The 14,724-nt window shown below is 37.4% G+C and overlaps 1 protein-coding gene across 1 annotated transcript; it reads left to right on the plus strand.

Annotated features, from left to right (window-relative positions):
• The first annotated feature begins 250 nt into the window (after positions 1-250).
• On the plus strand, positions 251-11,014 carry LOC126248564 (60S ribosomal protein L7a). The gene is made up of 6 exons (XM_049949659.1): positions 251-403; positions 7,600-7,717; positions 9,854-10,003; positions 10,168-10,388; positions 10,552-10,674; positions 10,770-11,014. Exons 1-6 carry the CDS (start codon positions 389-391, stop codon positions 10,950-10,952), a joined length of 810 nt encoding a protein of 269 aa, XP_049805616.1. The 5' UTR covers positions 251-388; the 3' UTR covers positions 10,953-11,014.
• The last annotated feature ends 3,710 nt before the right edge of the window (positions 11,015-14,724 follow it).

The raw sequence follows: 14,724 nt of genomic DNA on the forward strand, positions 1-14,724 counted from the left end.
CCTGACGCCCAGTGTGAATTGGCCTTAAGACGTATAAATGTGTTGTGAGACTGGGACGCGAGGTATCGTCTATATCTGCAACTTAATTTCAAGTTATTTAGAAATGGTCATTAAAATATGCTCCGATGGAACATTTTGGTGGAATTAAGACACTCATATTATTTATTGTTGTTGAAACCTATCAAAGATATTATGTATACGGAAGGATGTTACTAGCTTTCCGAGAGTGCTACGTCTTTGCTAAGGCATCTTTGTTTTGCGTGCCGTATACCGGTGGTCACATGAATTCTTTGGAGTTTAGGCGGAGAGGAGATTAGTTCGTCTGACCAGGTTGTGTTGCCACGTGTGGAAGTAATCCAACCGCATCGTTAACTCTGTTGGCAAGAAAATGGTCCAGAAAAAGGTATAAGAACTGTGTACCTCGATTTATCATCTGGGGTGTTATTTTCTGTTGTTTACGTTTATTTTATATTTCTAGCTATTTCTTGTTGATTATTGCAATGCAGTCAGTATTGAACTTTGCGAAGTGAGATTGTAATTTCGGATTGCAGTTATGAAATTGCTTGCGTTCTGTCTACTTTTAATTAGAATTGTTCTACTAAAATTAATATAATTATTCAACTGTTCTAAGTTGTATATTCGTCGCAGACTCAAAACAGCATTCATTAAAGTGAAGTCAGTTCATTTACTATAGAAATAAGTAACCCAATTTTCTAAACAGTTCTATATATCTAATTACTAAAAGGCATCAATGTAAAGGCTGATATTTAGAATGGCCAGCCAGTTTGCAAATTGATGAAATTTATTCATCTGTTGATACTATCGTTATGTGCAGTTTGCAGAAAGTAGCTGTTAAGTTTTGTATGATAAGACTGCAGAATTCATAAAAACAGATTAGATTATGGTGAACCATATCTGCTGTTGCACAATAAATCCGTATTTGGGAGCAGGTTTACTCTTAGTTCGCTCTTTATTGGAGATGTTTTCACGTGGTTGGACTTAATTTCTTAATTAGGAAAGAAGATTAAAGAATTCAGGATAGCATTGTAGCCAGTGTGTTAAGATGCGACTACAGCATGTGGTCAGATGTTCAGGTTAAGTTTTATCTGACCATGTGTTGCGTAGTTTGCATTTATTTAGGAATTTTTGTATATGTTTTTGGGGAATTGTTATTGGATGTGTAAATTTCATTGGCTCTAGCTTGTAATGGCGTCAGAAAAATATAGGAAATAGTTTTTCAGAAATTTTTTTATACATAACTGTCAGTGTGTCTGTTGACAGGTTGAGAGTTGAACTATTAATGAGGTAAAGGAAGTTGAGAATAACCTGTTCCATGTTAGGCCTAGAGTGGACAACTTGATTTTTGAGTACATGCAAATTCTACTGCACCACCTAGTTAAATTAGCCCTTTCTGTTGTATTTCTAAGAATTTCAAGTAGCGTATGATCTATGCTCCATGCCACACCTCCACGTATTTGAAGTGCCAAAGGAAGTGGCTGATAAATTTGACAATTTGGTTGAGAGTGTAGGCATAACTTGTGAAACAATGTGAGTGAGACTGGTCTGTAGGTTTGTTTGAGCAGTTGCCAGCAGGCTTGTGTACATGCAGAGAGCTGAATTAGTGTATGAACAGTGTCATCTCCAGCTTCTGGCTACTTGAAGTGTGGCTGTTTGCCGTATGAACAGTAGCAGCAAGTAGCTAGATGCTACCCAGATAAATTATTCCGCGTGTGCCCAAGCTGCCAGATTCACGCATGCGCAGAGCAAGCTGAGGTATAGTGGGGGCCTTCTCCACGTGATCCGTATGTTTCGTGATATTGCTGGTCTCTTTGTATACAGCTCCCGCGTCAAATGAAAGCAAAACAGATTTCTGTGGCTGGGAGCCACCAAGTGAATTAATATACATTTTCATAAACATGAAAGGCCAAAATTAGTTTTCTGCTTTTTATATTATTTCCACATTATTAGCAATGAACCATTGTCTCAATGAAGCTATTTGTTAGTTTTGTAGAGCAATTTGCTTCTATTAATTTTTTCTGCTGAGGCAGTTTGTCTATTTGAAACAGTGTTTCATTCCACTCTATTGGCTACTTTAAACTGCGTTCAATTTAAAGTGCAAATTTTCATTTTCTGGGACGAAAGACATTATACCACAATAAAGAACCAAACATGAGTACACTACGGGACCTCGAAGAAAATTGGTATCACGAAACCTACATAGAAAAGCTGAATATCAGGTACATCAGAGTGCATCTGGACATAGAAATTTGCAGTTAGAGCAGAATGAAGCATTTTAAGTATGGTTTATGAAATTCCTATGCTGTTGGAATAGTCTCTGATGTCCAATTCGTTTTATGACACTGTAAGATCTCTTAATGCTATATATGTACGAACATATGTAAACATTGACTTGAAGCTGACTAAGTAGGCAAATTTGGTCAGTAGTTTTGAACTAAATATTTTTTCAAATATATTGACATGTAGCAGAATATTACAAATCTGACACTTCTGTGAAAGTGTTTTTCGATCACAAGGCACTTTAGTATTTGCTCTAGGCCTGAAGTTTTCTTAATTTGTTTTTCTTAAATTTATAGAATGCCATTCTATGCTAAATTGTAGATGGGCAACATACCGTGTTTTATCATTTTAACTCCCCACATGGCTTTTTTATTTATTCCTAGAGTAGAAAAGAAACTGTCAGTTGTAGTTTCTTTGCCTCACAGAAAACCTTGTTCACTTTTTACGCATTTTGAAATAGTCATGGAATTTATTGTCCTTTATTGTGTAAGCTATACAACAAACTTTTTTGCGAGAAATTTGTATTTCATCTTACTAGCTTTTGCAGTGCTGTGTAGATGTAAACCTGATTGGAAATGCTACATAAAAATATTGCAGAGTAAGAATTTAAAAATCTGTCAGTCACCGTATAGCAGAATATTATGGTACTTTGAGCTGTAGAGTCTAGTTTTGAAATGAATAATATGCCAAGAACTGCTTCCTTATTTGCATGACTGCACATGGTCACGTGATGCCCCACCATGCACGAAATTCCACACAGAAATGTGATGAAAAGTGTGTGGGCAGAGCAAACACCTAGCACGGGCTGCCTATGTCATCGTAGCTGTGCATGCACAGTTCGGCCTGTTGTCTGTTGCTGTCTGGCAACTGCTCAAATGAAACTTGTATTGCAACCTTGTTGGTGGTACATTGTATACTTGACTATAACTAAAACTGGAAAATTAAGAAAACTTAATGGAGCCCTGTTTTGATAAAAAAAGTATGTTCTGCTGCCTAATTCAGTTTGATTTGTGCAGTTGATGCATGAAAAGTCATTATTAATATATCCTGCTTAAGTGCTCACTAGATGATTAGTGTGGACTGTTACTGAAATTCTCCATAAACAGTCCATTGATATTTTGGTTTGGAGTGTTAAAATGGTGACATGCTGCTGTGATGACTGCTTCATTGTTGTAAGTGGGGAAAAATGGATGCAAAATTGGTTCAAGGTATGTCGGGGATTACTCACTTGACAGAATTAAATTTAACACAGAGGTAACTTTCTTGTTTTCAAACATTATGTGGACTGTATATTGTGGCAGTCAGCTGTGACCATAAACAAATGAGAACTTAGGCTGCCCAAGGGGAGAGGAGTGGTGTGGGGAATAAGCCCCACCTCCCTCTCAAAGGGCTGCATTCTGTGCTCTCATGTATGCAGAACTGACATAATGGTCAGAGGGAAAGCTGATTCCTTATGCGGCAAGAGGTGCATTCGAATCCCTTTACGCACCACGATTAGTCTCTTCACTCGTTTCAAAATAAGAAAACAAGCCATCCACAATGCAAAATAAATTGGAGTACACAAAGCATTTAGTGACTATAGTGCAATTATTAGCTGCATTTGGCAGAGAGTTCAGGGCCGATGTACTGGTGTCTTAAGTAACCATAGTTCAAAACACTTCCTATCTATAACTACCACAATGTTCCTATCTATAACTACCACAATGTTTGTGTAACTCCTTTTAATGTTTGTCCGCATGGTACACCCCCCCCCCCCCCCCCATGGCGGCCATTCTTTTATGTGGAGGAAGTAGTTTTTATTTGTTAAGAAATTCTCATGCTTGTGGAAGTGATTTCCTGTGATCCAGCTAAACCTCTTGCTTAGCACTGTATGGCTCGTGCAGTGAGAAAATCTGCACTTTAGCAAATGCTGTGCGTCGACGGAAGTGTCACATTCCTCCCGTCTGCTTTGACCCGTGACGTAAGACTATTGTGGTGTGTGATGTCATGATGGCGCGGAGTTTAGTTTGTGAGAGTGGCGTGTTTGTAGGTGTCGTTTTGATGTGATCGGTGATGCTCTCTGGTGGTGTTTGTGTGTTAGGTGATGTTTTTGGTTTAGTTTGCATGTTTATAGGTGGCGTATTGTGGTCGGTGGTTCTCTCTGGTGGCGTGTTTATGGGTAGCGTGTTATGTGGTGTATGGGGTTCACGTGTGTGGAATTGCTGGTGACTGCTTTCAGTGGAATATGTTTCAGTGAGTTAATGATTTTGGTTTTGTTATGTCAATGTTATTTTTTTCTGTTCATTGTATGTGAATTTTGGTAAATTGCTTTGTCTTTGGTAGGTAAAGATGTGACTGGCAAGGTCAACAGTTTTTTGGTTGTTGGCGATGATGGGGGGGCATTGCGTTGTCTCTCTAATAAAATTTTGTCAGCTATTCGGCCTGTTGGCTGAAGTCTTGACGTGTTCAGTGTGTCGTGAAGAAATAAGGCTTACTATAGTTCTGGCATCTCTGAGCAGGGACGGCTATGTGTGGAGATTCAGACTTTTTCTAGGTGCTTTTTGTGGTACGATTAAGTGTGGTGGTTTTGGTGGTGGTGGTGAAAGTTTTGAGATTTATAGTGTGGTATTGGTAGTTGCTGTTGACCTATATAGGTCAAGGGAAGTGATAGATTCCAGTAGATTTTTGTGCAGTGGATTTTTTGGAATGGTGTGGGGTCTTGTTATTTGAGTGTTTCTTGTCGTTTGGTGTAGTTGTCTGTTATCTAAGACATTTTCCGAATTTACTGTGCAGTTTGAAAGTGCATTAAATATGGCAGTTTGGTTAGTCTAAATGTAAACATTAGATGGCTAGTGATCTGTTACCTCAACCTCTATTTGGCATTGATTCATTGCTTCTGCCAACTCATAACCAGAATCACCTTTCAGCTCAACCAAGGCATTGGACTAGACTAGAGATCAGTCTCCCTGACCAACATTTCATTGGTGTCCTGTTGTCTGGGATAGATTTTCATGTCTAAAATTTAGTTCTGGCATTAACACAATTGTTGGAAATGACAATTTGTCTTGTGCCCCTCCTGTGGAGAAATGTTAGTGCCCATATCCCATGATGAAAAGCAGTATGTTGCAAGTCCATAAAGTCAGCATGTACCTGGTACTATACTCAGGTTCAGTGAGTAGAGTGGTAGGGGTCAGCTGACAGCCAAACAGCCCACATGCTCACTGTTGCATGTTCTGTAGGTACGTGCAGTGCATAGTGAAGAGTGGCTGGCTGCATGCTGGCAACACTTATTAGAGTATGCTAAATCTTCCTGCTGACTGAAATTTTTGTCATACATAAAATCTGTTTTATCACATAACAGGCTCACAAAAATCAAAACCTAGCCTTATTTAACATAATTTTAGTTTTGAAAGATAATTAAGAGACTCATTTTTCAAGCATTTTAAATGGTTCCAAAACGTGTGTGAAATGTGCAAAGACAAAGGTTTCAGTTTACACAACTTGTGTGCACTTTGTTTTGTACTGAAATTTGCCAGTCAATGAAGTAAGAATGTTCCACTGCTTCAGGATCTTCCTTTGATAGTGATGCCTTCCTGTTGAACCAATAGAAACTGGAGCACTTAGTCTCCAAAACAGGAATTCTACACAAACTGCCATAAAGCATGACTTCAACACCACTACACAGCAAAATACACATGGGGCCCAGCTGCCTGTCAGCTACTAAACCGAAAGGGAAGGTGCTGTGACACCTGTTCTCTGATTCGAAGTAGTTCTGCGTGCAGAAGTAAGCATCCTTGCTTGTGCTGTTGGAGATTACTCCTGATTTTTAACATATGCTAAATTCAATAACATCAAGACTGAAGGTAACCCCTCTGCAAGAAGTGATGTGGATTATGCCTGCTGCAGTTTTCCAAGCAGAAAATCTAAAATCTTGCTGTGATCTGAAACCTTGTGTGTACCTGTTGTTCAGATACTATTTTACCCAGCTGTCCTTTTTCTTTAGGCTTTCATCACAATAAAAGCAGCACAAATTGCTGAGCAAAGAAATGGATGCATAGTAGGCTGCTTGACTGAGACAGTGTGTGTATGAGAACATGTGTATGTGAGCTGTTCCTATGTGAAACTGCACATGATGAGAGGTGTGTACAGATAGGACTGAAGACATCCTTGGTATTTCAGTATAGAAGGGTTCACAAATAGTGTGTTTAGTCTTAAAATAGTGCTAATATGTATGGGACCAATACCAAATAGGGTGAACAGGAGATGTTGAATATTTTTCTCGCCAAATTCACAGAAATGCTGAACAATTGGAAGGCACTTGTAGATCCAACTAGCCTGTTAAATTCTATGTACAGAGTTTAAAGAAAATATTGAATATACTGCAACCCCTGATATACTGTTCCTATGGGGGTGCAGAAGAGAATGTGCAGAGGCGTTTGTGTTCATTCTACTCACTATGCTATTTGAATGGGAAGTGAAACTAATGTGATAATGGTAAGTTCCCTCTGCCATGCACTTGCTACTCAGTAAGAGGATAGGTGACTCATGTCTCAAGGAATTCAATCAGATGAGTTAAGAATGGAATGTTACAGTTTTTGAAATTGTACTTGATTGTTAAAACTAACACTCCAGTAAAATCCCTCATTGAACAAGGATATATCAGTGACTAATTTTGTGACTATCATGTGTGATGGTAAAATGAGAATGAGTTTAAATGGGTTTGTTATGAAATTGCATCCAGGCATGTAATTGGCAGTAAAAGTGCAACAATAAAGTGCATAGGCTAATTTTACAAACTGAAATAGTTATAAAACCTGCATTTTTGGCAGACCGTTCACAGGACCAGTCGGAATGTTTAATTTTATGTAGAAGGCAGTGTGATATAGTTTGGACAGTCTTTTATGGGAAACAAGGTATTGATGTGGATTTTCAGTCTTTGTTAATCTTGGTATAATGAAGTCAGTTTTTGGCAGCAGCTTTCATTTAGTTCGTTACAGTTGTTAAACCCAGTTCAATCTGTAGCCCAGCTTCAAACAGTGCAGCATGAAGGTCTTAACTATCACATGAACTAAGTAGTTAAGATAGTTTACATCCGCCTCTTTCTTTGTATCAAGATAATTGCAGTTGCCACATTTCAAATCATTGGCAGTAAATGTGGTCTGTTTTAGTTCTTTAATTGTAGGAACCATAACTTCATAGGAGTAGCTGGTTTCCAAGTGATGTTGTATGGCTCCTGACATCAGTTTTTACTGTGAAGCAATTATTTGTAACAGCTTAATATTGTGTACAATATTTTGAGAATAATGGTTTAATTGCTTGCAGCCCAAGAAGAAGACTGTGGGGAAGAAGGTGGCAGCTGCACCACTGGCAGTTAAGAAAGTAGAACCAAAGAAGGTTGAAAATCCTTTATTTGATAAAAGGACAAGAAATTTTGGCATTGGTAAGCATTTCTAAGAGCAAATATAAGTTGATACTTTCTTACGTTGTGTAATTTCAGGTGTCTGATGTGCCACATTTTGCAAAATTAAATTTTTATACTGAGCCTCTGATAAATTATGTGCATGTAACACTGGTTTAATAATGAATTTGTTTGTAAACTTCTGTGGAGATTGTTGAAAAAAATATATATTTTAACTAGGCCCATTGAGGGTAAAATGGGAAATATTTGATTGGGCAAGTCAACTACAAAGGGAACTACTTTTGTAGTGTTTACTTGATCCATGGTGAAGGCTGGTCCACCTAGTGACTTGCTTGTGCAAATATCAGCACACATTTTCACAACAAATCGTCACCTGTAGACATGAAATTTGTGTAAATAAAAGATGTTCATAAACTGGAAATTGGAGTTAGAATTGCTCAAATCTGTCATTGCATACCCACTGAATTCTAAAATATTTGTTCTAGAGTTCATTATTTAGTGTTTTTCAACACAAGTTACATGTTTGGGGAAACTTGAATAATGAATGCAGTGATCAGTAAAGAAGGCGGCTGCTTGCAGTTCTTTAATATCATGCTACAAGGAATTGTAATGTACCTGTCAGCTTCTCACAAGTTGAATTGGTTTTCTTCCAGGTTTCTTGTTTTGTTAAGAGTTATGAACAAATAAAAATTGTATGTTTATGCATTATGTAACAAATTTTTGTGATTAATTCGTGGGAAAATTGCCATTGTTTAACATTCTGCTGCTATGGATAGTGTCTGCATTCCATGCTGAGGGCACCTTTCATTATGGTGGTTATGCTTGCCAAATGCTGGTGTCTGCTGAGAGATGGCATTCTGGCCAATGTTACTGATCGGATTTTTCGAAAACTATTAAATTTTTTGCATACCTTACAGTCCAATATCTCGCTCGTTAAGGGGCTTAATTACTTTTTGGTATGTATCATAGCGCTGCATCAATTTAAGTAGAACATTGAACGAAATTTTCAGGATTTTGCAGAGGTAAAAATGTATTGTGTAAGCTTTGTGTATGGTTGATTTAGCTCATACATTGCAGTGAATGAAATGTAGATAAGATATTGAAATATTATTTAAAATTAAGAGCAGAGTGATACTTCATTCTTGAATTATTGAGTTTGATGTGCGACATGACCATTACTGTCCTTGCAGGTCATGAATTGTGGTTGTAAGTTTTATCTCATAAACGATTAGATATTGAAACAAGGGGTTTTGCAAATAGTTGCACGCAATGGAGCATATGTTGTATGATAAATGCTTGGATAGATTCACCAAGATTGGAAACAACCCATATGCAGCAGTGATAGGTTGGTGCCTCAGGATGCATGCAGATGTTCATAGCATTAAGTGGCACACGTATACACATTTTCAGCACCTGGAAAGTGGGAAAGCAGATATTTATATACACCCACAGGAGTGGGTTAGAGCCACTCTTGACGGTTTAGACTATTCTTTGTGCTTTTTTATAGAGAATTGGCAAACAAAGATCAAATAAGCTTAAACTTAACTTCATTACGAACTAGTGTCCTGAGTATAATGTATGCTTTGCAGGTGTAGTTTCCTGCTGGAAGTTCTTTAGGTACATAAATGGCAGCTCGGCAGTAGAGTAAAACTGTTTGTGGGCACACGAGAATTAAGATTTATTGCATGCAGACTTGAGCACAGTCATATTGAGCTGTTTGGGCTGGATTTTATTATGCTGATTTGGCTTTGGGGATCTTAATGTGATTGTAGGTTCCATGCATCTTTTTTCAGATAGTGAATTGTTTCTTGCACTTTCTGGTATTTTGGGTATTTTGTTTTGTTTGAAATTCAAAATGGTTAAGGGCTGTCATTCATTTCAGATTTGGTTGTTGCTGGCATACTTGCTGGCTATTGTAATAAATTTTCTTTGAGGGGTTGGCATTGAAAATATCTTCTGATGTGGATACCAAAAACTTCCAATTCATAAAGCATTTTCCATTTTTATTGTAAAATGTAAATTTTCTGCTGAGGGATATGTGCAGTAGTCAGGAGCAGTACATTCTGTTGAATTTATGAACATGCTGGAATTGAATTAAGCAACTTTGTAACTGATACGTGCAGTGCTTGTCTTTTTAACATACAAATATTGTTGCAGGTCAGGACATTCAGCCACCTCGTGACCTTAGCCGTTTTGTGAAATGGCCAAAATATATTAGGATTCAAAGACAGAAATCAGTACTGCAAAAACGACTGAAAGTGCCACCACCAATAAATCAGTTTACTCAAACTCTGGACAGGCAAACTGGTAATGTTAAACTCCTATTCATTTACACTCTTTGTGAAATGATGAAAATAACAACTGAGTATGATGCTGACTTTTAACGAGCTTTTTAATTCTGATACAACAAATGATAGAACTAAGATTTTAAATGATTTTTAGGAGATTCAAAAAGTCTTTTCTTTTTATAGCTACTACACTCTTCAAGTTGCTTGATAAGTATCGCCCAGAAACTCGCCAGGCAAAGAAGCAGAGATTGTTTACACAGGCTCAGGCTAAGGTTTCGAAGAAAGAAGAGACACACGAGAGGAAGATTCTTTCAGTAAAGCAAGGAGCGCAGACAGTAACAAAACTGATTGAGCAGAAGAAAGCCCAGCTGGTTGTAATTGCACATGATGTGGATCCAATTGAGGTATAAATTTAGATATATGCAAAGAATAGTACAATATTAATTTAATGATGTTTTGAATTTCTTCACCTGATTAAATTGATGACAATTTGCACTGAATAGTATACACTAATTTTGTTTTTATATTTAACAATTCCATATCTCCTGAGTAATTCTGTTGTTACAGATGGTACTTTTCCTGCCATCTTTGTGCCGAAAGATGGGGGTCCCATATTGTATAGTTAAAGGAAAGGCCCGTCTTGGACGTTTAGTACATAAGAAAACATGCACGTGTGTTGCCATCACTCAGGTACTAATTACCTTTATTACAGTATAACAAATTACTGAATTTTCAAGTCAAAATTTTCTGCTAATACCCAAAACTGTCACTGCATAATTTTACAGGTGGAGTCATCTGATAGGGCAGCATTGACGAAGATTGTAGAGTCTGTAAAAACCAACTTCAATGAGCGCTATGAAGAATTCAGAAGGCATTGGGGTGGTGGTCTTTTGGGATCAAAATCTGCTGCCAGGATTGCCAAAATTGAGAAGGCAAAGGCCAGAGAACTGGCTCAAAAGCAGGGCTGATTTTTTTGACATTCATTATAAAATACAAAGTAAGAAAAATAAACTTGAAAAAAATTACAAAATTGTGAAATGTTCCATTATTTAATACCATAATGCCCCCTGCCAATATTAGGCTTTTGTACAGAAAGTGAAAGATCAGTGAAATTGCAGAAAATTGATAATTCTGCCTGTAAATGTGATTATGAATGACAAACTTCATACTCTTCACTTTCATGTCATTAACCTTGTTAGGCAATGTTATAGTAATCTTGATCTCTCACATTTTGCGTTTCCAGTTCTGATGAAATGTTTAATGCACTGGGATTAAGTTTTGTTGCACCAATACCATCAACTGTCCATAACTATATATGCTGATTCAAAGTCTGAAACACACTAGTCTATTCTGTGTGAGCCTCATCTCTGCAGCAACCTATGTCCAAGTGGACCAGCTTGCTGTAGCCATGTGTAGTTATGTCTAGAATTTTTAACCTCCACAAGCCCCCCTACCAAACTTAAAAGTCTGATTCCCCAGGGTATCTTGTAAAGCAACTGCATTTTAGTTGGCATAAATTTTGCTTCCCTATTTTGGTGCCACCCCATATGACCTGCCCATCTAACCTTCACCATTCTGCTATAACAGCAAATGTTTTATAGTTCATCTGAAAAATGAGTTTATATCCTTCCCCATACTCAGCTTGTGCTCAGACATGGTTGAGAGAATGTTAAAGTGCTGTATTTCTTTTTCCAATCCATAGACCTGTTGGTCATCTTTAGATGACACATTTGTGGGAGGTTCTACTCAGATATATTGGACAGCACTACAAAAGTATAAGGATGGCTGAAAGAATCTAAATCTTTCATAATATGAGAAAGTGCAGTATGATGGAAGAGTAAGAGGTGATTGGGGAAAGATTGCCTGGCTTGTGTAAATGTTTAGGTAGGATTTAACTATTTTCTGTAGTGTGGAAATAAATCTGGAGGCTCTTTTGGGAAGGAGAATGAATTCTTGATATGTGCTGTATCCAAAGGTGTACTTCAAATAACCCTAGCATAGTGCAATGGAATAATTTTAAGCTCTAAAACTCACTTCATATTTCAAAGGCAAAAAGGGTTGGACTGGTTTTCAGAGTGAACAATACTGAAACATAGGACTATCCTTCCTAAATGTGGGAGATGGATTTAACCTTGGCAACAGCTACAATCAACGGCCTGATAAACTGTTAAGTGCTAAATTCACAGATGAAAGAATTCATTATTTGACCAATAGCTCCATACAAATAGGTGGAACCTGTTTCGTGTGAAACCACCCAGGATGATCCACAACCCATCAGATGCTCCTTATTACTGAAAAATCTCTGTTGGTCCTTCAAGGCCCCCATACACAATTTGTCAGACTTAAGTTTGTTAACGACTTGACCATGTTGTGCTGTTTGCCATGTTCATCAAACATAGATGATGATCAAAAGAAATCTATTGATGGCGGTGAGAAAAGGTGTTGGGTATGGTCTTCCTCCATGTGCAGCAATGAATGTTTAAGTTCTCACTGTATAAAACTACGAAAGCTATTATTTAGGATAAAAATGAAGCAACTCTTAACAGTTACCACAATGTGACAGGTTGTGCAGTAAAAGGTTAGGAAAATAAATACTACAACCACAACATAAAAATGGGGTGCTATCAAATTAAAAGAATCAGTTCTTCAATTCTTCCACGAACAATGTATAATGTTCCCAAATTGTGGTATTTTAATTAGCTGTCATTAGAAGAGAATAAATTTTCATGTACTCCCTTTGTAATGTGAGGTCACAAACTCTAGTTTTGTCCATTTGTAGAAAGTTAGTTCTGGGTGTAATATTACATTTATCAGATTTTCATGGGTACTTCTCTCAATTTCAACCAAGCCTGGACATGTCCAAATATTTTTTCCTTATTGTATTAAACATGCAAGAAATGTTTTGTCTGCACTGATAGCCATCCCATTACTAATGTCGAAATGCTTGACACAGTGTCCATTACAAAAATGAGGTTAAACTGACATTGTTGTGGAGATATGGCAGGGGCACACTGGTTTTTAATTGTTCTTGTAGCCATTGAAATTAAAACAGTATTGGAACAAAACGGTGAAATTCATGAGATTGGTTTAGAGTTATTGTTAGTAGCGCAAAAGTTTTGGAGAGTATTTTTAGTAACAAGTGGTTTAAATGCCTTGCCTGCTATCTGACATAAAATGTTTGATATGAATAGTATGTCAATGTGAAATGCAGTATGTTAGTTGAAATTGTTACTAACAGTACTGTGATTGCTACATTGCAGTGGCCATGTCACCCCTACCAGTAAATAGATTTTTGGTGTGTTTTTGTTAGGTTGCTGTCTTGTACAAATATTGCAGTTGATTACTGACGAGCTAGAGGCTTGAAATTTTAAAATTCGCTCAGACCTGGATGACAATGCAATATTAACTCTTTTTACCTGTCTTCATCCATCTAGCTCCCTCAGCAGAGGGGTGAAAAGTGCTGGTAAACACTAGACATCTCTGCTGTCCTGCAGGCCGGCATGGGTTGTGGGTTGCATCGAAATGTGTTCATGGTAGTAAGTGTGGAACTCTAGGATGATTCCTGTATGTCACTACTGCATCTGATAGTGTAGTATCACCTCTGAAATGCTGGCCTGACAAGGCCACATCCATCTTGCCTGCCAATTAGTGTTGACAGTTGCACTATAAAGCCAACTGTGCTGCAGCGCTGCCTTCAGTTGGGTATTTGCTGCACTTCTGTATTCTCATTACACTGGTTTGGTGTGATTCACTATGCCTTAGGTGTCCACTCTTGCATTCCTTGTTTGAACTTCTTTCTGCCATGCTGTCAGTGTCAGTTTTCCCCCTGTTCACACTGGGTTAACTGCTTTCAGTGGCACCTGGCTTGTCAACCAGTCCCAGCTGGTTCTTTGACTTGTTCCCAATCCTTGCCAGATTCTGGTTACAATAGTTTGCAGCAATAAAAATCTTATAAAAAGCTTACAAAATTTACTTCATTTTTTAGGAAAAGGAATTAAATGGGCAGATATGTTACTGAATGTTACTTTATCCATGTCTGATGTTCTGAACTCCACAGCCATTAATGATAGTTGGTGAATGACACATAGAGTTAGATACTTATAAATGTTTTGTTTTAGAGCCATAACTGGTTTCAGGCATCCTAGCTATTCCTGATCCCCTGTAGATTTTTATGAAAATTTGTTAGTGAATTTTTAATAGCTATGAAAATAATACTGAGATTTAAATGTAAGAACAAGGGACACATGAAGTCTGTAGCTGATGTATGAGTAGTTTTACTTTTTTATTGCAAGTGGCCTGTTTTTCATTTTGAATCTTGAGTATTTTTATAGCTATTAAAAATTTAGTCACAGATTTGGAAGACTATTTTAGGTATTTAGGAATCTGTGTGGGGTTAGGAGAAATTTTATGCAGTTGGATTTAAAAATGTTGCTACAGATTTATTTAAATAATTATTAGATCTACTGTGGTAGCCCTAACATATTGACTATAGATGGGCATGGGTAACTGAACAGTTGTTTCAATGTTAGTCTTTGATTTAGGTCTGAAGCAGACTGGCACTGCTTTTTTAAGAAGACCAATGTGGTTTTACTTAATGAAAAGAATACCTTCATGAATGAACAGGTATTACATTATTACTAGCATTTTACTGTTACACACTGATCTGTAAACAAGAGGACAGATATGTAATCATTACAGCACATCAAGCATATGTAAGAGCTTCACATTCCAGTACATGTA

Source organism: Schistocerca nitens, chromosome 3 (genome assembly GCF_023898315.1).
Source record: "Schistocerca nitens isolate TAMUIC-IGC-003100 chromosome 3, iqSchNite1.1, whole genome shotgun sequence".
In the NCBI taxonomy this organism is placed as follows: domain Eukaryota; kingdom Metazoa; phylum Arthropoda; class Insecta; order Orthoptera; family Acrididae; genus Schistocerca; species Schistocerca nitens.